The sequence below is a fragment of the Larimichthys crocea genome, chromosome IX (assembly GCF_000972845.2).
Source record: "Larimichthys crocea isolate SSNF chromosome IX, L_crocea_2.0, whole genome shotgun sequence".
Taxonomy (NCBI): Eukaryota; Metazoa; Chordata; class Actinopteri; family Sciaenidae; genus Larimichthys; species Larimichthys crocea.
Genome location: NC_040019.1, coordinates 23637 through 48880, shown reverse-complemented (window position 1 = coordinate 48880; position 25244 = coordinate 23637). Strand labels below are relative to the sequence as shown.

The 25244-nt window shown below is 44.9% G+C and overlaps 3 protein-coding genes across 3 annotated transcripts; 1 reads left to right on the top strand and 2 right to left on the bottom strand.

Annotated features, from left to right (window-relative positions):
• Nucleotides 1–37: 37 nt before the first annotated feature.
• On the bottom strand, nucleotides 38–1798 carry LOC104937605 (hydroxycarboxylic acid receptor 3). The gene has a single exon (XM_019278680.2). The coding sequence runs from the start codon at nucleotides 1557–1559 to the stop codon at nucleotides 567–569; it is 993 nt and encodes a 330-aa protein (XP_019134225.1). The 5' UTR covers nucleotides 1560–1798; the 3' UTR covers nucleotides 38–566.
• A 201-nt stretch (nucleotides 1799–1999) lies between these two features.
• On the bottom strand, nucleotides 2000–9350 carry denr (density-regulated protein). The gene is made up of 8 exons (XM_010753870.3): nucleotides 9170–9350; nucleotides 7230–7342; nucleotides 6383–6402; nucleotides 6208–6292; nucleotides 4574–4663; nucleotides 3753–3869; nucleotides 3521–3660; nucleotides 2000–2328 (listed from the first exon to the last, which is right to left on the bottom strand). The coding sequence occupies exons 2-8, from the start codon at nucleotides 7330–7332 to the stop codon at nucleotides 2284–2286; spliced, it is 600 nt and encodes a 199-aa protein (XP_010752172.1). The 5' UTR covers nucleotides 7333–7342; nucleotides 9170–9350; the 3' UTR covers nucleotides 2000–2283.
• A 3219-nt stretch (nucleotides 9351–12569) lies between these two features.
• hip1r (huntingtin interacting protein 1 related) lies at nucleotides 12570–24174 on the top strand. Its single transcript, XM_019278653.2, has 33 exons — nucleotides 12570–13057; nucleotides 13321–13384; nucleotides 13522–13664; nucleotides 13755–13811; nucleotides 14358–14438; nucleotides 14634–14710; nucleotides 14800–14861; nucleotides 15536–15676; nucleotides 15765–15822; nucleotides 15911–15986; nucleotides 16075–16212; nucleotides 16292–16414; nucleotides 17147–17330; nucleotides 17417–17505; nucleotides 17611–17727; nucleotides 17815–17916; nucleotides 17997–18191; nucleotides 18555–18665; nucleotides 18743–18937; nucleotides 19018–19165; nucleotides 19262–19348; nucleotides 20164–20271; nucleotides 20358–20494; nucleotides 20820–20930; nucleotides 21019–21077; nucleotides 21171–21201; nucleotides 21303–21365; nucleotides 21496–21596; nucleotides 21691–21796; nucleotides 22301–22424; nucleotides 22775–22836; nucleotides 22931–23707; nucleotides 23806–24174. Exons 1-33 carry the CDS (start codon nucleotides 12977–12979, stop codon nucleotides 23839–23841), a joined length of 4044 nt encoding a protein of 1347 aa, XP_019134198.2. The 5' UTR covers nucleotides 12570–12976; the 3' UTR covers nucleotides 23842–24174.
• The last annotated feature ends 1070 nt before the right edge of the window (nucleotides 24175–25244 follow it).

Below are 25244 nucleotides of genomic sequence, written 5' to 3'. Positions count from 1 at the left end.
AATGTTAAAAAAAAGACACAAAGTACCACATGGTTTATGTTGGTTATCCTGACGTTTGATTAATTTATTGAACAGGAAATGTAACAGCATACAAAGAACTATGCAAAAAATACACACACACAGAAAATCAGAGTGAAATGCATGACTTTTACAGTATTAGTTGAAATGACCTTAATGCTCACTACCCTCCTAGACTCAGAAAACCTCAGTTGAACTTATTTGTACTGTAAATATTTGATTGAGTGGCAAAAAAAAGCAAAAAAATCAGATATATACATTACATCACTAATTTGACAGATTTATTCACCTTTCCAAACATTTGCAGTGAATATATAATTAGTTTTCCTCACAAATGAAGAATATTTGTCATTGTTAATGGCTCATAATTACTTTAAACACAGCAAACACACTCACAAGCGTACCTATACAGGTAAACAGCACTCAGCAGGTTATAATTATTTTAGGTGGGTATTTTTGTTCTTAACAATTACAGCAAAACCTCTTCTCTACATTTTACTGTAAAACTTTATCAACAGCCAGGACGTTAACCGTCTAACCTCTCTGCTTTATGACCTTTTACCATCAACGGTGGAAATCTCGTTCTCGGATGATTCCTTCTGATCTTTGTCATCGCTCCTTCCCAGCAACTTATTCAGAAGCTTCTTGAAGGCGCCGCTGAAGACAGGGCTCGAGAAATAATACACAACAGGGTTGAGGACGCTGTTGAAGTAAGTGAAACACACTGACGTGTAGAACGCCAGGTTGGCCTCTTCGAAGTATTTGCATTCGTCATACCACACCTTTAGGATCCACACAGCTATGCGGGATATCGTGCTGGGAAAGAAGCAGGTGATAAAGATTAAAGCCACGGCCATGACAAACTGAACGGCTCGCTTGATTTTACCCTTTTTGTCCAAAGTCCTGTTTCTCAGCTGCCACGTGATTCTGGTGGTGCAGAAAGCGACGATCGAAGTGGGAAGGAAGAACTGGACGACGTAGAAGGTGTTGTGCCAGGTGGAGAGGGGGCTGAAGCCCATGCAGATGTTGAAACTCTCACACTGCGTACGGTTGCTGTTGTAGAAGAAGTGCTCGTCGGCAAGAAGATATCCAGTGGCGAGAAAAATCAGACCCCAGAGGCCGAGGGAGACGCAGAGAGCGTACCCAAGGCCCATTTGGTTGATCCGGTTCAACGGGTGGACGATCTTCAAGTAACGATCGACAGCCACGGCCGTGAGGAAGAAGATCCCCGCCGCACGGTTGGCGGCGAGCAGAAAGAGCAGGATACGACACATGGCATCGCCGTGGAGCCAGTTTTTTCCACGCCTGTAGTAGTCAGCCCTGAAAGGTAGGCAGAACAGCACGATGGAGTCTGCTACAGCCAGGTGAGTCAGGTACACGGCGTTGGGTTTCCACTCGTCCATGTGGAAGATGAACATCCACAGGGCGACGAAGTTCCCCATCAGTCCAAATATGAACTCCAAAAACAGGATGGGGGGTAAAACCTGATCCAGGATGGGCGACTCGAAGGCGCAGCACACGTCCGCCTGAGAGAGATTCATCCTCTGAGCCGATAACGAAGCATCGACGACGACCTGCTGCGCTTTATAGCGCCAACACAGATACGCCGGACCAGCTGACTTCTTCTTTGGTAGGGAATAGTGTTTGCGCTTCTTGGACAAACACGCTAATTCTTTAGTGGAGTGAACATCTGTGCACTGTGTGCTATCTCCGGGGGAAGTGGTATTGACCCAGAGGAGCGTGGAAACAACTGTAAATGTTATCTGTCTGGGGAGTGTGTCCTCATTATAAAACTATTATGCAGGGGGAATAGGTTCACTCATGGGGAAAGAGCAGGACGCCTGAAAAACAAGTAACCCGCGGCCGTTTACCGAGATAAAACAAGGCGACCACGACCAATCGAAACCCTGAAGAAATATTTTAATGTTTGTTTTTTTGCAGCACACCTGATGAAAGAACAAACTGAAAGAAGACGTGAGTGTTCAGGTGAAAGGTGGAGGACTGAAATTTATTAGCCTACAGTTTGAGTGAAGAACATTTGGGAGGGATTCACGTCATACCACACCTTTGGCAAACGAGAGAAAGCAGCTATGAACTAAAAAAAAAAAAAAAAAAAAAAAATATGCCAAGTGAGTGGCCCAAGTCCGCAGCTTTTTTATGAACAGTAAATAAAATAGGTATAAAATGACTTAATGTGTGTACATTTGGCCAGGTCTGTTGCTGTTACAGGTCACATCCATTTCAGTAAAAGTGCATATTTGGTCTTCACTTCTTCACTTCACCCAGATCGTCGATGCTGTCGTCATCCACCTGCAGCAGAGAGACGGAGAGACCGAGCTTAACGGAGGTTGTTTGACATTAAAAGGAGGTTAGACGTTCCCATGAAAAGACTAAAACCAGCACTGAATGTATCGATTTATGTAGTGTGTGCGCGTCAAAGCAGGGTCACTGTTCATCCGACCATTTCATGTCAAAAAGGTCGAATGTGGGCGATCATACAGTCGTTTCTTCAGGTCACTGTTTGTATGGAGGCGAGCTTACTGCTAACGCTGAGCCAACATTTCCTACTGCTGTGATTTACAGGGAGGCGGTCACAGGAAACTCAGTATATTTAAGTTTTGTGCTGAACAGTGATTGTTCATTAACACATACTGTACATACAGCAGAGGTTCCCAAACCTTTGCATGTCAAGGACCTCCACCATAGATGCACATTAAACCACTGACCATCAATTTAGGAGGATTTCGTCTAAAGAAAACTCCTCTGAATATTTTTTAAGACTTAAAGATCTTCATGGACGATCGCTGATAAATTTAACTGTACTGCTTTACTTCCAAATAACGTGACACAAGTTCAAATATCTCTTCCTGCTGTTGGTGGAGACCGTCTACAAACCACTCAACGACACAACCCCCAACAAGTGCACCATCTACCCCTGTTTATCAGTGTGTTACCTCCTTCAATGAACGACTTCTGGCTCTGTTACTCGTTCGTTCAGGACAATCCAGACTTTTCTTGTTTGTTGTTCCCTGTTGGTGGAACGTCCTACCAGTTCCTAACAGATCAGGGGCGTCCCTCTCTACCTTCAAACCTCCTGAAGACCTCCAGCTCTTCAGAGAGGACCTCGTCCATCCCTTTATGAACTGTTACAGCACTTACTGCTGCAACACTTTCTTACTGCACTGTACCTTGATTGTTTCCTTCTCTGCAAATGTAAATTTTAAAAATGAAACTTTATATTTGTGACCCATTTTTAAAGAGTTACGCCTTCGGCAGGAAGAAACCGGCTCAGTGCTGAGAGACACTGACACGTTGCTGGTTTTGGCCTTTTCGTCGGATTTGTTGACGGTGAGAAAAACACAGAAAACCTCGACACAATGTTTCTCTATTTATCTCACTCAGCTTCTTGGTGGACAGCTGGTGTGCAGTTAGATATTCTCACCAGCCTGCTCACTTCCTGTCCTCTGTGTATCTAACACAGAAACCAGACGTCTGCGCTCACCTCAGGCCATTTCTCTTGAATCACGTCGATGATGTCGTCTGTAAAATCTCCCTGAATGATTATTTCATCCTCTGCTGTCACGGAGGCACCACAAGAGAATTTCTGGGCGAAGAACCGCTGAGCCTCTTTGAGTTCAATGTCTGCGAGAGTCACACAGAGTGGATGTTAAATAACAAAACAGATTAACAGAAAAGAATTAACGATAATAATAAAAAAACAGGAGGGCTCTTACCAAACGTTGCCAGGCCGCACACCCGTGTGACGTATTTCTTCTTGGCTCTTGGGATTTTTGCTATCGTGACTTTCTGAGGCACCGTCTTCTTTTTCTGTCTGATCTGACCTCTTCCACCTTAAGAAGGAAACAAAGCAAACCAGATTAAAGCTCGTATAGTGTCGATGCACGTGTAGAAACCTGTCAGGTTTCAGAAATACGTTTATCTGCGTGTTTGCAGAGCATGGTACGACTCGACTCGACTACTTTTATTGACTCCCTTCTCAACGGTCGAGGGACGCCGTGTGAAACTGCTGTGACGTCATCTTTAACGCAACAAACCTGAAGTAAAATACAGAGGCGATGGTTTGTTTGTCACGTCAAGGAGACAAACCCTGAAGACTGTTTCGTGTGCGTGACGATTCTTCAACCGTCTTCACTCCCATCGTTTAAAATCGATTCGGCTCACTTTGAATCTCAAACGAGGCTCAACAACACGGACTGTCTCTCTGATGTTCGGGGGAAAGTAAAGCGCCACGTCGGACTAGTAAATCTAGCAGCTCGCTTGCTCGATTTGCTGCCAGTAAAGGGACGCTTTTATTGTGAAGGAGTCACAAAAAAGTGATTGTGAGAAACAGGAGACACCTGCCACCCTTCTTCTGATACCTCTTGTTGGAAAGAAAACTGACTGACCTCTTTATTTCTACAAGACTGTTTGCTGTTACCACCAATAACCACAGACATCTACCAGGGCTGATATACGAATGATAACTGTTTGACACCCAGAAATAATATTTTAATGTATGAATAACAAAAGAAGATGCTCATATTTGACGGCGTACCTCTCTTCTGTTTCTTCTTCTCCTCGTCCTCGCCTGCAGGGGGAGCTTCTCCAGTGCCGGTTTCCTGCTTGGGTGCGTTCGATGCCGGACCAGTGAGACAGAAAACAAAGAGGAAAACATTAAAACCAATCCGGCGACAAAACGCTCACCTTTTGGATACCTGGATCTCTGTTTAGTAAGAGGATAGCCGCTGCTTTTTTTGGAGTGTGGAAAACATGTTGCAGCGTCAGCGTCTCTGAGCTGCCAGCTCTCGGACGTCAAAACTCCAGAACGCACAAAGAAAGTCTGCTGGTGCTTTGACATTCACCTGAAGCAAGTTCACGGCTGTTTGTCACGTTTCCGTGTGCTAAACGTGTCGTAACGTTGGCTGAGATAGCAACTCGGAGAGGCTGCGAGAGTCTGAGCAGAGTCTGGAGACGCTGAGAGTTGGTTGGTGATGAAAGCTGCCACCATATCAGCCAACAGCAGAAATTCAACTGCAGTAGCCTGGCTTCACCCAGCAGAGGGAGGCCGCTGTGTGTATTTATAGAACAGGTGTGGCCAACTAGTCAGAGACTAAGAGCCACTTTTTTTCTGTGTTACTGCAAAGAGCCACATCATACACATGGGCACTAGGAATGTAACGATACACTCAACTCACGACTCGATTCAAGTCACGATTTTTTGTTCACGATACGATTTTTTAAAAATCAAAATGAGCTACAGACAAATTCTGACCAAATAAAATTATCTTTTGATTTGTATGAAAAAAATCTCTCTTTACAGAAACTCTCAAACAGTTTGTGTTCTTATTAGGGCTGCCAGCAAGCAGCTGATCTGACCATTACCTTTCAGCTTGAAGTATGAGCTAACTGAAAATAAAAACAATTAAGATGATAGCTCATTAACCCTTTAATGAGAGTCCACGGCCCCGGGAAACGGCGAGGTCCGGGTGCTGTAAACGCAGAGCCGGTCGCGGCGCACCACCTCGGAGGAAATGCGCCCGGCGGGGGCCAGCCAGCGCCGGGGAGAGGTCCCAGGAGGGGATCCTCCCGCACGGTGCGGAGTTTAATCCCCCGTGCAGACAGCGCGGAGTTGCGGAGAAGTTGAACAGTGATTGGTTAAAATTGCAACACCGCCCTGAATTCGCGGGGATTCACTGAAGTTGCGTTGAAGTTGCAACATCGTGAATTCCTGGAGGGTCTGTGTTATGGGATCATTTACGGTACAGTCAGGCCTGACGCCGATTACCACTACTGCGCGCAGCAGTGGAAGCTGCAGCCACAACGTAACCTATTTCTAATTTTAAAAAAGACGAAAAAGAACATATCCTACTTCTCTCGCATTCGCCAAGAATCGCGATTCATTTTTTCTGTCACGATGCATCGTTACATCCCTAATGGCAACGCCAGCTAAGCATATTTGAAGCATGTCATGTGAAAGCTCCTGAAGAGCCGCATGAAACTAGTTAAAGAGCCGCATGAGGCTCGGGAGCCGCGGGTTGGCCACCCCTGTTATAGAACAATACTTGTCTATATGTCATACGCTGGTTTGAGGGTTGAATTACACAAAAAAAGCACAAGCCATAACAATATTATAATATTTTATAAATCTCCACAGCCCAGCTCTGTTCTGAGCTCAGATCGTACACTCACCTACAGTCATCCTGGCAAACACATCTGGAAAGTTCTTCTCAAGCCAGTGCCTACATTTGGCTGGCTCAGGCATGTACTCGCAGTACTGCAGAACACAACAGCTGAGATTCAGTCACGTGTCAAACAACAGTCAAACACATCTGTGAGCGGAGCCGCTCGATAGACTCAGACTTACCTCCGTAGGCAGAGAGCACACTGTGGAGGGAAATAAATCACAGCGTCAAGTTTAGGAAAAAAAAAAGGCACCAAAATAAACCGAGTTATATATTTTTAGCATGAATTCACACGTCAGGATCGGGCGTCACGGCGAGTCGGAGCAGGTTGGGGTGAGGGGAGCTGAATGTAACCGCTGTGAAACAATCAGGTGATAACTTTTTGTTTCGCTGACTTTTATCGAGGCCGACGCTCTCTCGATGTTCTCGACCAAAGCACTCTCTCGACTCTGCGAGTCTGCTACATGAAATACACAAAGTGAGAACACACACAGGTAGATTATCAGAGTTTAGGCCGTGAATCCACCTGGATACGGTCAATGGTGAGGTCAGGAAGGAAGAAAGTGTTCAGCAGCCTCTGATGTCTTATGCTGGACTATTTATTGACTTTAAACCCCAAGATAACACCACAAATACTGTATCTATTATGTCTATGAAGGCAGCAACAGGTCTCTGTGACCCTGGACACCACAGTGTTGAGATAGACTGGCACCTACTGTTCCCAAACAAAGCCAAACAACTAATACTGCTGAGGACCTCAAGGCCCACACGGGACCTCGTGTTACCTAAGGAGAGAAAACTCCAGAACAGAAATGACTCAGAGACATTTCCTGTGGAGGTTTGACTGATCTGAGCGTCTGATTGGCTCGTCATGTCACGCTCCGACGAAAAGTTGGATCTGGATCAACCTCTCTCTCTCTCTCCTGCAGACCGGGGCGTTTTTTGCTGACTGAAATTAAAGGAAAAACCTTCTTCTTCTTTGCCGGAGCGTCTGATCTGACCGTGTGAATCCAGCCTTACCGTACCTACCTCCGCAGTAAAGGACTTTCAGTGGGTACTTTGAATCCGGATCGAACGTGCCGTGATCTGATCTGCTCTCTGAAGAACCAGAATCCATCTCAGTAGTAGCCATCACAAATTATCTGAATGAAAACACAAAATTAAAAACATCACATGAGCTGCTGCTGTAAATTACAGATTAAAGTCTCAGAAATACTTTATTAGGGCCCGAGCACGGCATGCGGTGCGAGGCCCTATTGGATTTCGAAAGTTTAAAACATTTGACAGCCTATATCCCCTCGAAAACTCACGAAAATTTGCCTACCCCCCAAAGTCGGGTGTAAAGTTACGTATTTCAGGGGTCTCGCACATGGACGTACAAAAATGGCTCTACAGCGCCACCTAGATGTGCGTTTTCGGAGGGGCCCCTCGCCACGGTTTCATCCACGTGTACGAAATTTGGAGGGAGTATGTAACATACCGAGACGCACAAAAAAGTCTCTTGGTGCCCCGGGCTACAGCGAAGCGTACGGCGTCCAATTGGTTCCAAATTTTGCCTTTTCGTGTTTTTGCCTCATTTCCAGGGGTCGCATTTGAACTAACTCCTCCTAGGGATTTCATCCGATGTGCTTGAAACTTGCCGTGTGTGTTCTCAAGGACTCAACAATGAAAAGTTATCAAAATCACAACTTTTCATCAGAGGGCGTGGCCGTGACGGCGCGTCAAAGTCAACGCTGCCGATTTTTCCGAAAAAAATAAAATAAAAGACTCCATTGACTTTTTGGCTGATTTTCAGGAAAAAGTGTTGGGCTATCATATACTTCCTCAGAGCTGTCTGAAACTTGTTGTGATTGTTAACAGCAGTATTATGCACAATTCGGCTGCATAATTAATTAGGGGGCGGGGCAAAAGCGCTCTATAGCGCCCCCTGGATTTTTTCTTTGGAACAGCCCAGCCACAGTTTTGGACACAGAATTATGAAACTCAGCCGAATTGTAGAACATGGCAGGACCTACAATATAATATAATATAAACACAATATAAAATCACCATTTCTGCTGTTTCGCGCTGGTTGACAAGGGGTCGTGTTTGAACGAACTCCTCCAAGGGATTTTATCCAATTCACTTCAAACTTGGTAGGAGCATTCATATAGACTTTCTGAGTAAAAGTTATCAAAATTATGAATTTTGTGTGTGTCTAGTCCGGCTGTAGTCTGGGTCTAGTCCGGGTCTAGTCCGGCTGTAGTCCGGCTGTAGTCTGGGTCTAGTCCGGCTGTAGTCTGGGTCTAGCCCGGGTCTAGTCCGGCTGTAGTCCGGCTGTAGTCTGGGTCTAGCCCGGGTCTAGTCTGGGTCTAGCCCGGGTGTAGTCCGGCTGTAGTCTGGGTCTAGCCCGGGTCTAGTCCGGGTCTAGCCCGGGTGTAGCCCGGCTGTAGTCCGGGTCTAGTCCGGCTGTAGTCTGGCTGTAGTCCGGCTGTAGTCTGGGTCTAGCCCGGGTCTAGTCCGGGTCTAGCCCGGGTCTAGTCCGGCTGTAGCCCGGGTCTAGTCCGGCTGTAGTCCGGGTCCAGTCCGGGTCCCAGTCTGGGTCTAGTCCGGGTCTAGTCTGGGTCCAGTCTGGGTCTAGTCTGGCTGTAGTCCGGGTCCAGTCCGGGTCTAGCCCGGCTGTAGTCTGGGTCCAGTCCGGGTCTAGTCCGGGTCTAGTCTGGGTCCAGTCTGGGTCTAGTCTGGCTGTAGTCCGGGTCTAGTCCGGGTCTAGTCCAGGTCTAGTCCGGGTCCAGTCCGGGTCCAGTCCGGGTCTAGTCCAGGTCTAGTCCGGGTCCAGTCCGGGTCCAGTCCGGGTCTGGTCCGGGTCTAGTTTCATTCATCAGGTCCCGGCTGTCACCGTTAGCTTTAGCTTAGCGTGCTAACGCCGCTAGCTGAATAAAGACAGCAGAAGAAGAAATGTTTTGTAGTTTTTGTAGTTCTTCACGTACCTCGTGATTTTCTCTAGTGACTCTTAAACGTGTTGTAGTCCGTGGGAGCCGCTCGCATTCTTCTTCGTCTCTCTGACTCTTTGTTTATTTCATTCTTCGTTAGCTTAGCTTAGCTTAGCGCAGCGCGAGCACGCCGAGTGACTGGGCGAGCTTCTTGTTCGGTGGTGGATGATGAGCATGCGCGGTGGGGATGCGCAGTAAGAGCCGCCCTGGCGGTCGGAGGACGAACACGCACACAGCAGCAGATTAAAAAAAGGTAAACACCAGGATAAAATGATTAAACCAAAGTCTTCTTCTTCTCCTTTGGGCTTTTCTCTTCAGGGGTCATCACAGTGAATCTAACTTTGTCTTCTGCATCCTCTTCTCTCACACCAGCTCTTTCACTCATCCATAAACCTCCTCTTTGGTCTTCCTCCTGTCTGGCAGTTCAAAACTCAGCATCCTTCTACCAATATATTCACTATCTCTCTTCTGGACATGTCCGAACCATCTCAGTCTGGCCTCTCTCTGACTTTATCTCCAAAACCTCTAACACAGTGGTTCTTAACCTGGGTTTGATCGAACCCTAGGGGTTTGGTGAGTCGGTCTCAGGGGTTCGGTGGAGCCTCCGCCCTGGAATTTTTTATACCATTTGTTACAACATATCTTTGTGAGCAATCGTTTTCGAGGATGCTGGACATAAAAACTAAGAAAAGGAACAGACTTTGCTGTGAAAATGACATGAGACTGGCACTTGCCAAGGTGAAGCCACGCATATCTGAACTGGTCTCTCAAAGGCAACAGCAGAAGTCACACTGAGGTAAGTTGTTGTGAGTTCATGCACTGTGTTGGTTTTGTTATTTGAACAAGGTGATGTTAATGCACGGTTCATTTTGTGCACCAGTAAAAAAATCTTATTTTATTTTTTACTAAAGAAGGGTTCGGTGAATGAGCATATGAAACTGGTGGGGTTCGGTACCTCCAACAAGGTTAAGAACCACTGCTCTAACATGTGCTGTCCCTTTGATGTAACTCATTCCTGATCCTATCCATCCTGGTCACTCCCAAAGAGAACCTCAGCATCTTCATCTCTGCTACCTCCAGCTCTGCCTCCTGTCTTTTCCTCAGTGGCACTGTCTCTAGACCTGAACAACAACATCGCTGGTCTCGCCACAGTTTTGTATTCGCATGTTTGATTTGGCAAGTTTTACGTCGGATGCCCTTCCTGACACAACCCTCTGTATTTATCCGGGCTTGGGACCGGCACAATAAGACACTGGCTTGTGCCCCCTTGAGGCTACATTATCATCATTGAGTTTATATATTTCAAATATAATAATTAAATGAATTATCTCTTTGTTTTTATGTGTTTTGGGCAGTAAAAGTTAAATAAAAATGTCCTTTAGCACATTTCTATGGTGGCTTTTGATCTTGCTGCACAGTCTATGCAGACTTGCATGCATGTACAAATCACCAGCAGTAAATATTGTGCTAGTACTAGTATAACTACAGTTGCAAGCCTTTAATTAGAGTTCTGTAAAGCTTTTGATGGGATAGTTAGGTCCTAGAGATGTGGGGACAACAGCTGCACAGAGGGGCCCAGTTTGATTTTGTTGTCATGGGGCCCAAAGTTCCTGGCGCCGCCCCTGTCTGGCTCTACTGGTTTTCGGTCATGCGTGAGTTGCCGCTGTTTCCTCATGGCTCTCATGTCTCCACACAGATGTGATGTAACCTTCCTCACATTAATACATGACACAAACACAAATGTCTCCACCGTATAGACAGCATACAGTTTAAAACAGTTTAAAAGACAAGGGACATCAAAACATAACTACATGCATATTTAAAATGTAAATATATTTGCATAAATATATATATGCACGTGTGTATCTATCTATAGACGTTGTAAACTGGATAACGGACTGTTGATAGTGTATTGGAGCAGGAGGAGGAATAAACATGGTTTCTACAAACAGTTCTGTACATGAGGTAGATGGATATAATATCTATGTACAACAGACTAAATGTAAACAGTCGGTAAATAAATAAATTATAATGTACAAGTATTGCACAGATGTTGTTGTTGAGTTCTGTTCTGTTCTGTTTTTTGTACCAGGCTGTAAACATGATTATTTCTGCTGTGAAGTTGGACATTTGGACATGGGGACTTATGGAGACTGACTCACTTCTGGAGCCAGCCTCAGGTGGACAGAAACCTCCCAGTCTGCTGAGATTTGAAGTTTCTCACCAGGAGAGGGAGACAGCGTCAGGTTCAGTGTCTGATATAAAAGACTTACACATGTCTTTCCTCATTCTTACTGCTCATGTTGTTGTTGATGTCAGAGGCGTCTTTCTGGTTCAGCAGCATACCTCAGAGTGTTCCTGGAGTGTCTTCACCGGGATCTGGGTCACTGCCATGTCCAATAATCATTTAAACCACACGATAGTGACAAGAAGTTGTGTATAATCACAATTAAATGAATTTAGTGACATTTAAAGACATAATCATGTGTTCCTGTTGCAAGGTGTGCACGGGAGCGGTGACATCCTGCTGGTCAAGAAAGTAAATAAACATATTTCCAAAAATCATATCTTGTTTGTTTAAAAAAAAAAATTCTGGTGTTCAGGTGAGTCTTTATTTAACATACAAATATAAGATTGGTGTCGATCTTCTGATCTAACTCTTGGCCAGAAAGCAAAGCAGAAAACCTTCAACATTCCCAAAATGTCTTGAAGGTTTGGTACGTGTCTTGTGGTTTTGCAGAAAACTTCCTCCTGGCTGCTGTTTACTTACAAAAACGAGAGTAAGTTCTTGTTCTGTGCTTTTAGACAGAGACAGACGAGCTGTTTCCAGCCTTTATGCTGAGCCAGATATCAAAGTGCCATCAGTCTTTTCCCAGCAAGAACACAAATAAACATACTGAACTATTCCTTTAACAACTGATCCCTTTAAGCCTTCTTTCTTCTGTCCATGTGTTGGAGGGAATACCCTGACATAAAGTTTCATGGTGCTTCTCTCTCTCTATTCTTGTCCACGGGGTGTGGCGGCATCGAGAGTTCCTCCTTTTAGTTTGGGTGTGTTAAGACATAACAGCTTTTTTTTCTTTCCTCTAACAGGTATCTGAAACTTTCATCCAAATCCCTGGACAGATTATTTTATATGTTTTCTAAATCATTATTACTGTAAACTCTGCACCTGTATGCACATCTATACTCAGCTGTATCACATTAAAATCATAATAAAAATACACTGTCATGAATTGAAAACATTTTTAGAACCTTCATCTTGTTTTTCATTTGGTGCCAGTGGATTCATCTGCATGTTTTTTTGGGGGGGATGTACCAGAGCTGACTTCTTCTAAAAGCTCTGTTTGAGATTTAAACAGGCTGCATTGTGTGAAGTGGGTGAGATGTGAAACCAGTCCTACAAGGCTGCTGACTGGTGCCTCCTTATATTGTCTTTCCAGTTTCACCGCCTTCAGATGTGTCTGGTGACTCCGAGGAAAAGTCGATAGCTGTTCATAGATTCTACTTTTTATTTGTAATCTAAAAAAATATATAGATTAGAGGTATTTAATAACCTGACAGACACACCTTTCACTCATTTGGCGAGTTTAATCCAGTGCGCGTTTTTACGCAGTTGGAGAGCTTTTTACGCACAGCAGAGCGCTTTGTTTACTTGAAGGTAGGCTGTGATGAACTGATTTGGAGAAGCGAATTAAAAGGAGGAAACTTCTGGAGAGCACAGGTGAGGAGCACCTGGACACCTGGAGCCTGATCACTGGGGATTCATAGACTTTTAAAGTTTGCGTGGAGCGCGGCCACAACATGAGCAAAACGAAGAACAAAAGCGACAATAAGACGGAAAAAGCTTTGGCTGCGGAGAAAGAGCAGTTTGGTAAACAGCAGGTGAGTGATTCAGATTTTAGAAGTCGTTGTATGTCTTATTTTGTTCATAGCTGGTTTTTAGTTTGTTAAATTCAGAAAAAGTGACGCGTTTGTTTCATATTTCAATGAAAATATTGCACATCTTTATATTTCCTCTTTGATTGGGCTTGGAGACATGTTGTGTCCCAGCTTTGTCTTTCTGGTTTTATCTTGAAGTCTCATCTGTTTTGACTTGTTGACCTGTGTGGCAGCTGTTTCACCTGCTGATGTCTCTTTTCTTTCAGCTCCACAGCATCAGCAAAACTGTCGCCACCACTGAAACACCGCCCAAAGAGAAATATGTGCGCAGTATCCTTTTCTTTCCACTTCACAGGAGTGTTCACAGACAGCTCTGTGAGCAGAGATTATGAAAAACTTCACCCACTTGTTGTTTTATGCTTCATCTTGTGCATCAGTGTTCTGAAGTTTCCTTAACAGCTGTGCAGACATCATCATGGGTACACATAAGGAGGGTGGAGCCACCACCTTCTGGTCCTACATCCTGAACCTGCCTCTGTCCAGCAACTCCATGGTCAGCTGGAAGTTCTGCTATCTGCTGCACAAAGTTCTCCGGGACGGACACAGAAATGTGAGTTTGACTCTGCATCCTCTGGATCTCTTTGGTTTTCGTCTTTGTTTGTTGTCTTTGTGATCTCATTGGTTTGTGTCTGACCTGCAGGCTGTCAGAGACTCTCACAGATACTGCCGCAACATTAAAGACATGGGTGTCCTCTGGGTGAGTAACTGAAAAATACCAAATTAAAACTCTGTTACAAGTCAAGGTCCTGCATTCATTGCTCCATATATCAGATTAGATTAGACTCATCTTTGCACAAAGTCCTGAGACACTGAAATATAATGAAGCATCTAACCAGACGTGCACAAAAGTTCAGTAACCTTCAGATTAATGTGCACATGCATAGAGATACAGATAGATAGATATATTTTAAATACTTTAATATACATATACAGTATAAATAGAGTAAAATGGGCACACTTAAATATATACAGCACATGCAGTTGCAGGATAAGTGTAATAAATATACAGTGCAACTGGTGGACATTATTACAAACAGCTACATATGAACACACTATATACAGTTAAACAGTCCTGTGACGCCTCCTAGAGGGCAGGAGGACAAACAGTGTGTGACCGGCACATGTTGTGCTGTCACATTGTTAGATTGTTCATGTTAGAGCAGGAAGAGGTGGAGACAGTTTGAACATCTGTACAGTTTATTTGAATGATTGACATCTTCAACCTTTCATTTCTTTTCTCCAGGGAAACCTGCACGATCGATACGGTCACATCGTTGCTTTGTCTGCCAAGTTTCTCTGCCTCAAAATGGAATTTCACGCAAAGGTAAAACTATTAAAACTCCTTTTCACGCTGATTCTTTCTGCACTGTTACGTGCCACCTTCATTCTCTTCAAGTCATCGTCTCTCTTCTTTCAAATCCTGCCGACAACCCCGACTATGTCGTGGCAAACTTATCAAACGTACCCACCATGGTTTCATGGTTTATACAAAGTTATGTGACAACCTCTTTCCTCACAGCACAAGGCGATTCCAGGCAACCTGGAGGCGAGTGACGAGACGTTGGACAGGGAAGTAGGAAATGACCCGACCAAAGTGTGAGTATGTGTTCTTGTTGTTGAGCAGCCGCCACATGAATACACTGTTTGTCATGATGCTTCATAAACGAGTGTTTCATGTGTTGTAGGTTAGACATAACGCAGGAACTGCTGGACTACCTGGATGCTGGACTGAAGATGTCTGAGACAGGTGAGTCCATGTCTCCACACAGATGTGATGTAACCTTCCTCACATTAATACATGAAACAAACACACATGTCTGATTTACATCCTGGCTTTCTGACTGGAGAGTTGGTGCCACCTCACAAGCAAACTCTTAATTATCGGTGGATGGGAACCAGCGTTCTTTCACCTTTTCCTTGACCAAATTTACGAGACATTTGGACTGAAACGCAGCTGAATAGTTTCTGACTTCCCCACCAGTCTGTGACGCTCTTTAAATCTTTTGTCTAAAAGTCTGAATAATTCCCCAAAACAGCCGGACTCTAGGTTTTGTCAGAAGTTTGTTGGGGACTATTTTCATCAGTGGATTAATCCACATTTGGTGGGTGTTTGTGGTAATGAAGGAACAACAGTGTGGCTCACTGATGTGTGTTTAACATAGACTGTAAAAAAAATGGACATAGTGTCCGAGACGTCACCAATAGGTCTCTGAGACCAAAACTGTTTTTTGGACTTATGGAGCCAGCCTCAAGTGGACGTTTTGGCTTCATTTCTTGGTTATTAATAGTTTTTGGACAATAGTGGAGCTGTATGACACAAAGGAAGAAGACCTTGATACACACAGTACTTGTGTAATGGGATTTCATGGGATTCATTATGTGTCGTGTCCTTTAATTTGATTTATCTTTGATATTTTTAAGTTTTGCGCCAGCTCGACGCCAACGGGGCCAAATCTACAACTCCAGCCGGACAGTGCAGACTGACTCCTCTGATCCCGCTCATACTGGACTGCAGCTTTCTTTACCACTTCTCCGTCCTGATGATGTTCAAGCTGCACAGCCGTGAGTGACTAAATCTGTTTTTTTCATTTAATCGAAACCTCACTGTGTTACATCGAGCCTGAAATCCATCGTGTGCTCTGGTTTGTAGGCATTGCTCCAGATGTTCTTCTGGGACATCGAGAGCGCTTCCGTGATCTATTTACAGGGTAGGTTGTGTGTATTATTAGGCAAAAACACGCTTTTCTATCATATATTTGTGGGTTCTCTCAGTGACAGCGGCGTTTTCTCCTGCAGCCTAACACAGTTCTTCGACAGAGCCAGAGAAATGGAGTTCTTTAAAAGCATCATCCAGATCCCAGATCTCCCAGATGTAAGTACAGCTCTTTAGAAATGTTTCCATGTGTACATACATTTGTTTTGTGCTGTTTTCCCATCATGCACATGTATTCTGTGCACAGGGTCCTCCAAACTTCCTGCGTGCCGCCGCCTTGGGTGAATACAAAAAGCCGGTGGTGGTGATGCCCAACGAGGAGCGTCACGAGGAGGAGGAACCGGAGCCGCAGCCAGAGTTTAGAGAAGCACAGCAGATCCCACAGGTTTGTTCACATGTGAGTCAAAGGATAAATCCTGGTTTCCACCTCCTCCACGGCTGATACAGCGTTTTTATCATCGCAGTACTATTTGCTCAGCCAGATGGGAGCTCCCGACGCTCCGCCTGAACAGAGGGATTCACAGAATGACAGTCTGAAGAGAGAGTTAGAGGTGCTCAAACCAGAGCTGCAGCTCATCAAGTCTGAGGTAAGTCACAATAAAGCTGAAACATACACATGGTAGTTGTAGTCTTCTCGTAGTTGCAGTCTTCTCGTAGTTGTAGTCTTCTTGTAGTTGTAGTCTTCTCGTAGTTGTAGTCTTCTTGTAGTTGTAGTCTTCTTGTTGTTGTAGTCTTCTTGTTGTTGTAGTCTTCTCATAGTTGTAGTCTTCTTGTAGTTGCAGTCTTCTCGTAGTTGCAGTCTTCTCATAGTTGTAGTCTTCTCGTAGTTGTAGTCTTCTTGTAGTTGTAGTCTTCTAGTAGTTGTAGTCTTCTCGTAGTTGTGGTCTTCTAGTAGTTGTAGTCTTCTAGTAGTTGCAGTCTTCTAGTAGTTGTAGTCTTCTCGTAGTTGCAGTATTCTCATAGTTGCAGTCTTCTTGTAGTTGTAGTCTTCTAGTAGTTGTAGTCTTCTTGTAGTTGCAGTCTTCTTGTAGTCGCAGTCTTCTCGTAGTTGCAGTCTTCTTGTAGTTGCAGTCTTCTTGTAGTTGTAGTCTTCTCGTAGTTGCAGTCTTCTCGTAGTTGCAGTCTTCTTGTAGTTGTAGTCTTCTCGTAGTTGCAGTCTTCTCGTAGTTGTAGTCTTCTTGTAGTTGTAGTCTTCTCGTAGTTGTAGTCTTCTCGTAGTTGCAGTCTTCTCGTAGTTGTAGTCTTCTCGTAGTTGTAGTCTTCTCGTAGTTGTAGTCTTCTCATAGTTGCAGTCTTCTAGTTGTCCTTCTTGTCCTCAGGCTCAGAGGTGTGTCACTGAGTTAAAGGCTCAGGTGAACCGTCTGGAGGCCGAGGTCGAGGACCAGCGCACCCACAAACAGATGGCCATGGTGGAGAACGAACACCTGCGGATGGAGGTGGAGAGTCTGCGGAGCGCCAACGCCATGAGTGTCGGGGCTCAGATCGGCTTTAAGGAGGCGGACAGTGAGTATGAAGATTTGTTTCCCAGGTGAGAAAGCTGCACGATTGTTGCTGAGTCTGACTGAGACGTTGTGTCCTCTCCACCCCAGCGAGAGCTCAGGCAGCAGAGGTTCGATTCAGTCAACTCAAAGAGAGACACGCAGAGCTGATCACCAGCCACGCTGACTTAATGAAGAAGGTACGCTGCTCTGCAAACTTCTTGCTGAGAGTAGAATGAAAAGATCGATATCACTCGTATCTGTGCAGTAGATATGATGATAGATGTGTGTGTGTATTTTTGCAGAACGCAGAAACGGTGAAGCTTCTGTCGAGCACAAAACACGGCCAAGACGACCTGCTGAGAGCCAGACAGCAGCTGGAAAACGAGCTGGAAAATCTACGACAGGAGAAGAGAAACATGGTGAGCCTCAGCTGACATCACCTCCTCGTATCATCCGTCTCTCTCTGAATATTTTCCCTGAATGTTGAACATGTGTCTCCTGATCAGACGAATCAGCAGCAGCAGCAGGTCGAGCGACTCAGCAAAGAACTGCTGGAGCAAAGAGCAGAGCTGGCTCACCTTCGCAGCACTCTGGACAACAAAGAGAGGGTGAGACTCGATGGTAATGATAATTATAAAAACATTAAACCTTAAAGTATTATCAGTGAAACTGTGTGTGTGTTCTTCAGGAGGGATCTCAGACGAGCAGCAGCCTGGCAGCTCTGCAGGCGGAGCGCGATGTGCTGCTTCGCTCGGCCCGAGAGAAAGACGCCGAGCTGTCCTCGCTGAGACAGCAGGCACAGCAGCAGCAGGGCTCCCTGGACCTGGAGAGAGACCGGCTGAACCGAGAGCTGGAGGCTCTGAGAGCCCAGCTGCAGCAACAGGTACCGACTGACCACGGCGGTCTCTTTTGGACCGCCTAGACCTCTTAGGGGTCTGGATCAGAGTCAGAGTCAAACACAAAGAAGCGAGTTACTTTTCTCTGACTTTTTTCAGAGATACTTGGTTCTCAGTATGACCATGATGCATTGCTGCAGTTTAAATCACCCAACAAGATATGAAGTAGTTCAAATGAGCTCAGTCTTAAACATCTAGAGCAGCAAAATGCACAAATACACATGAGTACAGCAGGAATATGAATCCAAAAACCTCAGATAGAATAAGGCGAGTACTTTTACTTAAGTTAGTTTTCTTGTAGTTTTTCACAGTGAGGTATGAGTACTTTTACTAAACGTTCCTTCCCATAGCTCGCCATCAACGCGGAGCAGAAGCTGGAGATCGACCGGCTGAGACGAGAGCTGGACTCGACACGAGCAGAGCTGTCGCGTGCAAACAGCGCCCTGCAGAGCAAAGAGATGGTGGGAATATTTCCTGACGTCATCTACAAGTCCTCTTAAGAGAGAAAACAGATGCTGACAGTTGTTTCGGTCCTCAGAGCGGCACCCAGCTGAGCGGCACTCTGGCGGGGCTGCAGGCGGAGAGGGAGGTGCTGCTGCGCTCGGTGAGGGACCAGGAGGCCGAGCTGAACTCCCTCAGACAGCAGGCTCAGCTCCACCAGAGCTCCCTGGAGCAGGAGAGGCAGCGGAGCAGCATGGAGATGGGACACCTGCACGCTCAGTTACAGCAACAGGTGCCGCGCTGCGTTCCTGCCTGCACGGTGAAGCTGCTTTTTAAATTTCACAGTTACTGACGAGCGTTTGTTTCAATCAGGCCTGTCGTGAAGGAGAGCTGACCCACAAGCTGCAGGAGGAGCAGTTCTGTCTGCTGCAGTGTGCTGTGGTGGAGGCCGAGGGCATCATACTGGACGCTGTGGCCAAACTGGACGATCCCATACACGTCTGCTGCATCAGCTCGCCTGGTAAAAACCCTTATGTTTCATTATAGCTGCATTATAGTGAGTAATAGGCCTCTTATTGAATGTCTCTGTGCTGTTTGTTAATGCTTAATCTTTCAGATTATTTGGTGAATCGAGCTGAAATCACTTTGGGTTCGATCGACAAAATGCAGCAGAGTCACTCGGTCTACATGGCAAACAGGAACGGTGAGTGAGCTGTGTGTGTGTTCAGGTTTAAAGATGGATGAAGCTATAAAACAAATGATGGATACAACACGAGAAGGTAGGAGGCGAACAATGACCAGGAGAGGAGGTCAACCCAGAAACCACGTGTCTGTGTGTGAATGATCAGGGTGATGAATCAACTAACAAGTAGCTTAATTTGTGTGCACGTGTCCTTTTGGGGGGTCCCACATGTACGGTATGTGGTGGCAGTGGATCAGGCTCCAGGTCCAACCCCCTGTGAAGGTTCTCAGTCATCCAGGTCATCTTTCTTTGAGAAGAGTTGAATATGGAGCAACTGGTTGTGGATTAACTTCTAGAACTGAAGAAGCATTTTAGATGAGAGGTGAAACATCTTCTTGATCTCCAACCAAATCCAGGTGCCTGTTCACGTTGTGGAGGCTGATGTAAACCTCTGAGTTCTGTGCCTCTTAGTGCAACAAAAACGGGAGACATGTGAATGAGTACTGTATGGATATTTTTAAAAACAAAGCAAAAGACACAAAGCAAAAAGGTGTGTAAGGTGACTGGGCAACAGTCAACATTGTTGGTTGCTTTAAATATTGTGGGTTGTGGATCTGGAGAAGACCATCAACCATTTGTCGCGCTGAACCAGTCTCACACCAGACAGGAACCAGTGGCCGAACCTAGGGTGCATGCTGACAACCACCAGACCAACCCATCAGAGGGAAAACCAAAAATCCCCATAAAATATGATCCAGTTTCACCAGAATCAGTGAAATAGTTGGTGCTGTGTGATTTAATATTCGTATTATCTAATGCTCCTCTCTTCTTTTCAGATGCGAGCGGTCTGCTGCGAGCGGTCACACAGTTTTCTCACCTCGCCGCTGACACGATCGTCAACGGAGCAGCAACATCTCACTCTGCTCCGACCGACCAGGCCGACTGTAAGAGACTCATTCACACTGTGACTGTCACATTAAACACATGACTGCACGGACACCAACACACACTCACACTCCTGTTTCTTCAGGTTTAACTGACAGCTGTCGGGACTGTGCCAACAACTGCCTCCAGTTCCTGAGGGATCTGAAGATTCAGGCCAGTCTACCGAGAGCGGATCCCACCGCGGTCCGATACACTGTCCAACGCATCCTCGCTTTGGGACAGGTGAGACAGGAGTGACATGATATGTTAAAGGTGTAAAGGTTAGCAGAATGACCCAGCAGGGTGGTGCGCACCACAGTTTGAGAACTAGTGATAGAGTCTAGAAGACAAGGACAGCTGAGACTGATGGGAGTGTCATTAGTTTTAATTGTATCTGGTCTTAAACTAAAGTAACTGAAAACAAAAATTTCACAGCAGCGACCCATGTGAAACTTGAAAAGTCAGCAAACTCCATCCTCTGGGGACCACGAATCAAACGGTTGACGTTTCACCGTCCTCAGTTTCAGTCGCTCGCTCCTGTAGCTCTAACTCTGTGAATCTCGTTTAGGATCTACGCCCCAAAGGACGCGACGTGCTGAAAGAAGAGCTGGGATACGTGGTGGACAAAGAGATGATCGCTACATCAACTGCCATCGAAGAGGCCGTGCTGCGGATGGATGTAATGACACACACACACACACACACATATACACACATCATGAGGGATAAACCTTGTGATGCTCAATATTTCTATTTTTGTTCCTCAGGAGATCCTGAATCAGGCGAAGAGAGACACAACCGGCGTTAAGCTGGAAGTCAACCAGAGGTAAGATGAATAATGTGTCGTCTAAAATGATTATTTTGAAGCTTCTCTTCACTTTCTTACCTGAAATCTGTCATTTGCTCTGTTTCTTCACAGTATCCTGGGATCGTGTTCAGACCTGATGAAGGTAACAAGTTCATCTTCTCTCTTTAAACACATTTCCATGAACTCCTCGTGATTCATTTTCACTGAGTATTTCTTCTTCTCTGGCTCTTTTCTTATCTCCAGGCTGTTCACATGCTGGTGACCGCCGCTACTGACCTACAAAAAGACATCGTGGAAGGAGGCAGGGTGAGTTCATGTCACCTAAAGTTCAGATTACGAAAGAGCTTCAGATTTTCTCCCTTCAAGAGCAGATCCAGCTCCAGTTCTGACATGACACTGGATTCCCCCCATTCATCTGCATGTGTTGTTCCCATAGGGTGCAGCGTCTGTCACTGAATTTTACGCCAAGAACTCTCGCTGGACCGAAGGACTCATCTCTGCCTCCAAAGCTGTGGGCTGGGGCGCCACCCAGCTGCTGTGAGCATCGATACAAACACATAATATTATCAGTTTTATGATATTTTTGTTCTGAATCTCAAACTATATGATGAACCTGTTCTTGTGTTGTCAGAGACTCAGCTGACCGGGTCGTGGGTGAAAATGGGACGTACGAGGAGCTCATCGCCTCTTCGCACGAGATCGCCGGGAGCACCGCACAGCTGGTCGCCGCCTCAAAGGTACAAACTGGAGTCAGAGTGTTTTCCTGAAGCCGTCCGATCACTTCAAATGGTGCTTCATCCAACAAATGATCTAATAAGCATGTTTCCGTTGATTAAAGCAGACGTACAATAAAGGAAAGAGACGCAGTAGCTGTGCCGCTCCACAGTTGTTATTAGTTTGTTGAATTTTCTTTAACCTACTCCTTTGATTTCACGTATCACACTTACATAACATATCCAAACATTCATTCACCTCATCAGTACGTGACCTACAAGCAAATTCATCTCACGGTAAGAATCTAAATGTGCGTGCCGGAAGTCTCGTACAGCGTCTGACCGACTTCACGACAGGGTTTGGCGAGAACCTTTTTCAAAAAGGTTGTGTGAACTAATCCTTTTAATAATGTTTTGTCTGAGATGTTGCATGTAGAAGACACAACGAGGGTAACTCTAATCACGCTTTCAGGCCGCCGTCCGCGTGGTGCGTCATTAAATGTTCTTAAATTCTTACGTTGGTTTCAGGTGAAGGCCGACCGCAACAACAAGAAGCTGTACACGCTGCAGCAGGCATCGCGTCATGTAAGAGACATGGCCGCTGTGGTCGTCACATCCACCAAACACGGGCAGAGGCAGATCTCCGATCAAGGTGAGAGGAAGTGGTGACATTAAACAGGATGTTTGGGAAAGTGGAAACAAGATGTGAACATGACATTGACATATTATCACCCACATTTGGAGATGAGGAGTGGTCACTTCTTTCCAGCTCGACACCAACAGATTCTTTCATTTGCAGACTTGTAGTCTTCAGATCCCGTTAACGAACTTCGATGTCTAAAATCTGAGAAATTTTAATCCAGTGCTGGTGCTAGATGAAACATTATCAGAGTTATTACAATTCATCCTGATGGGTACATGAATGTTGTGAAATATTTCGGTCTGGACCCCACATTGCTAAAAACATTAATAACAGCAGCTTTAACTCTGACGTGTTTACAGGTCCAATGGACTTCTCTGGCATGTCTCTGATCAAGCTGAAAAAAGAGGAAATGGAAGTTCAGGTGAGGCGTTCAAATCCTGAATTTGTCCTCATGTTTTGTGTGTCTACTGTCGAGTGAAAGCAGCTGATGATGTTCTTCTGTCTGGATCTCTCAGGTGAAGGTACTGCAGCTGGAGAACCAGCTGGAGCAGGAGCGAGTCCACCTCGGGGAGCTGAGGAAGAAGCACTACGAGCTCGGCTCCTCCGTGTGCATCGAAGACGAGGACGGGGCTGAGAACTTCCCGCCGCCGCCGCCGCCCACTCTGCTCGACTCCACACCAGCAGCTCAGTCCTCTTCACAGACTTACCTGAACACCCAGAGCTACGCGAGCACCAATCCCTTCGCACCGGCTCAAACACAGGCGCCGCCTCAGTCGTACACACCAACGCAAACCTACACTTCACAGGCACAAACCAGTACACCATCTCAAACCTACACCCCTACACAAACCTACACCCCGTCTCAACCCTATACTGCTCCTCAACCATACACCCCATCCCAACCCTACACTCCGTCTCAAACCTACACTCCGTCTCAAACCTACACTTCACAGGCACAAACCAGTACACCATCTCAAACCTACACCCCTGCACTAACCTACACCCCGTCTCAACCCTATACTGCTCCTCAACCATACACCCCGTCTCAACCATACACCCCATCCCAACCCTACACCCCATCCCAACCCTACACTCCGTCTCAACCCTACACACCCTCCCAGCCTTACGTCCCAGCTCAGCCCTACACACCGAACCCAACCCAAAGTTACTTAAAACCTCTGTCACAGCCCTCATCAGAAGCATCCGCCAACACCCGGCCTAAGTCGCCGTCTCTGTCAGCCTCGAGGAAACCCAACATCTTCACCAAATCTGGAAACTTGCTGAAGAACGCGGTAGGTGTCGAAACCAACCCGGCTGGAGGTGGATTTTTCAGCTTATACTGTGCGCTTAGTAAAAAATTAATATATGTGTTTTGTTTTTTCACTTACAGTTCAAACGAGGTGAAGCTGGAACGGGAGAGTCTTGAAGCTTGACTGAAGAAGAATACTGGAAATATACGTAATATTAAAAACACTGATTTTTAATCTCTGCCTCTGTCAGAAGGTTGCAGGAATCTTTTTTTTGTAATCATACTGAAGCTACTTACTGTTGTGTTGAGTTGATTTATTAAAAATCATAAATTCATCTGCGCTTTCTTTCAGTGATTCTTCTTATTTACTTCCCACTCGAAGTCTCTCATTAGCTTCAAACATGGCCAGGACTATTTGAAAATTAAGATTTATCTGATGTGAATAGTTGCAGTCAAAATGTATAACAGATTATAGAAACTTAAACTATAAAATGTTTTAATTTTCACACAGGAAACTTTTTTTTACTGCACTCTGAGTACATTTAGCAGATGATACTTTCATACTAACTTAAATAAAGTGATAAATACTTCCTCCATGCTTCTTGGTTGTGTCAGTCCTGACTGATGAAGGTCTCTTCATGTTGTCACATTTTTCAAACAGCGACCTCATCTGTCTGTTATTTCTGTCATGCGCAAAACAAACTGCAATCTCACCACCATGGAAGTAGCCACTGTAGACTCCCACAGGGACCAAAGTGGAGCCCAGTCAAGTTAGAGGAAGGTCAGAGAGAAACACCGGAATCAGATCAGCAGCATCTTCAAAATAAAAGCAGAATACAAGTTGATTGTTGATCTTAGAACAATGAACATTTCTATTTGCAGTAATACAATAAACAATAAATATTAACAGGTATAATATGTACAGACTCATTTTCAGGACCTCGTCAGCACAGTACTTATTAAAATAATCAAATTATATACAAGTAACTGACAAACAGTGAACCTCAGTGCAAATCTTTTATCCCAAATTCTACTTTAAATAAAATAACGAAACTATAAATATTCATGTGTTCATAACTTTAATGTTGACAGCTTCATATACTGCTGGGTGGCTTAATTGGTAATAATTAGTGACGAAATCTTAACTTAAAATCTGAAGTAAATGTATTTTACAGTACATGAGTATTTACATTTTAGATGAAATAAATAATATAATAATAATATAATTAATACTACTACTACTACTAATAATAATAATAATAAATGCTGCAAGACAGTCGACGATAGTGGTTTTATTTTGAAAGGCTCATAATAAAATCAACATCACCATCATCATCAACAACAACAACAACAACAACAATAACAACAGTAATAATAATAGTTATGATAATAATAATAATAAATGCTACAACACAGTGGACTATATTGGTTTTATTTTGAAAGGCTTATAACAACAACAACAACAATAACAATAGTAATAATAATAGTTATGATAATAATAATAATAAATGCTGCAACACAGTCGACGATAGTGGTTTTATTTTGAAAGGCTCATAATAAAATCAACATCATCAACAACA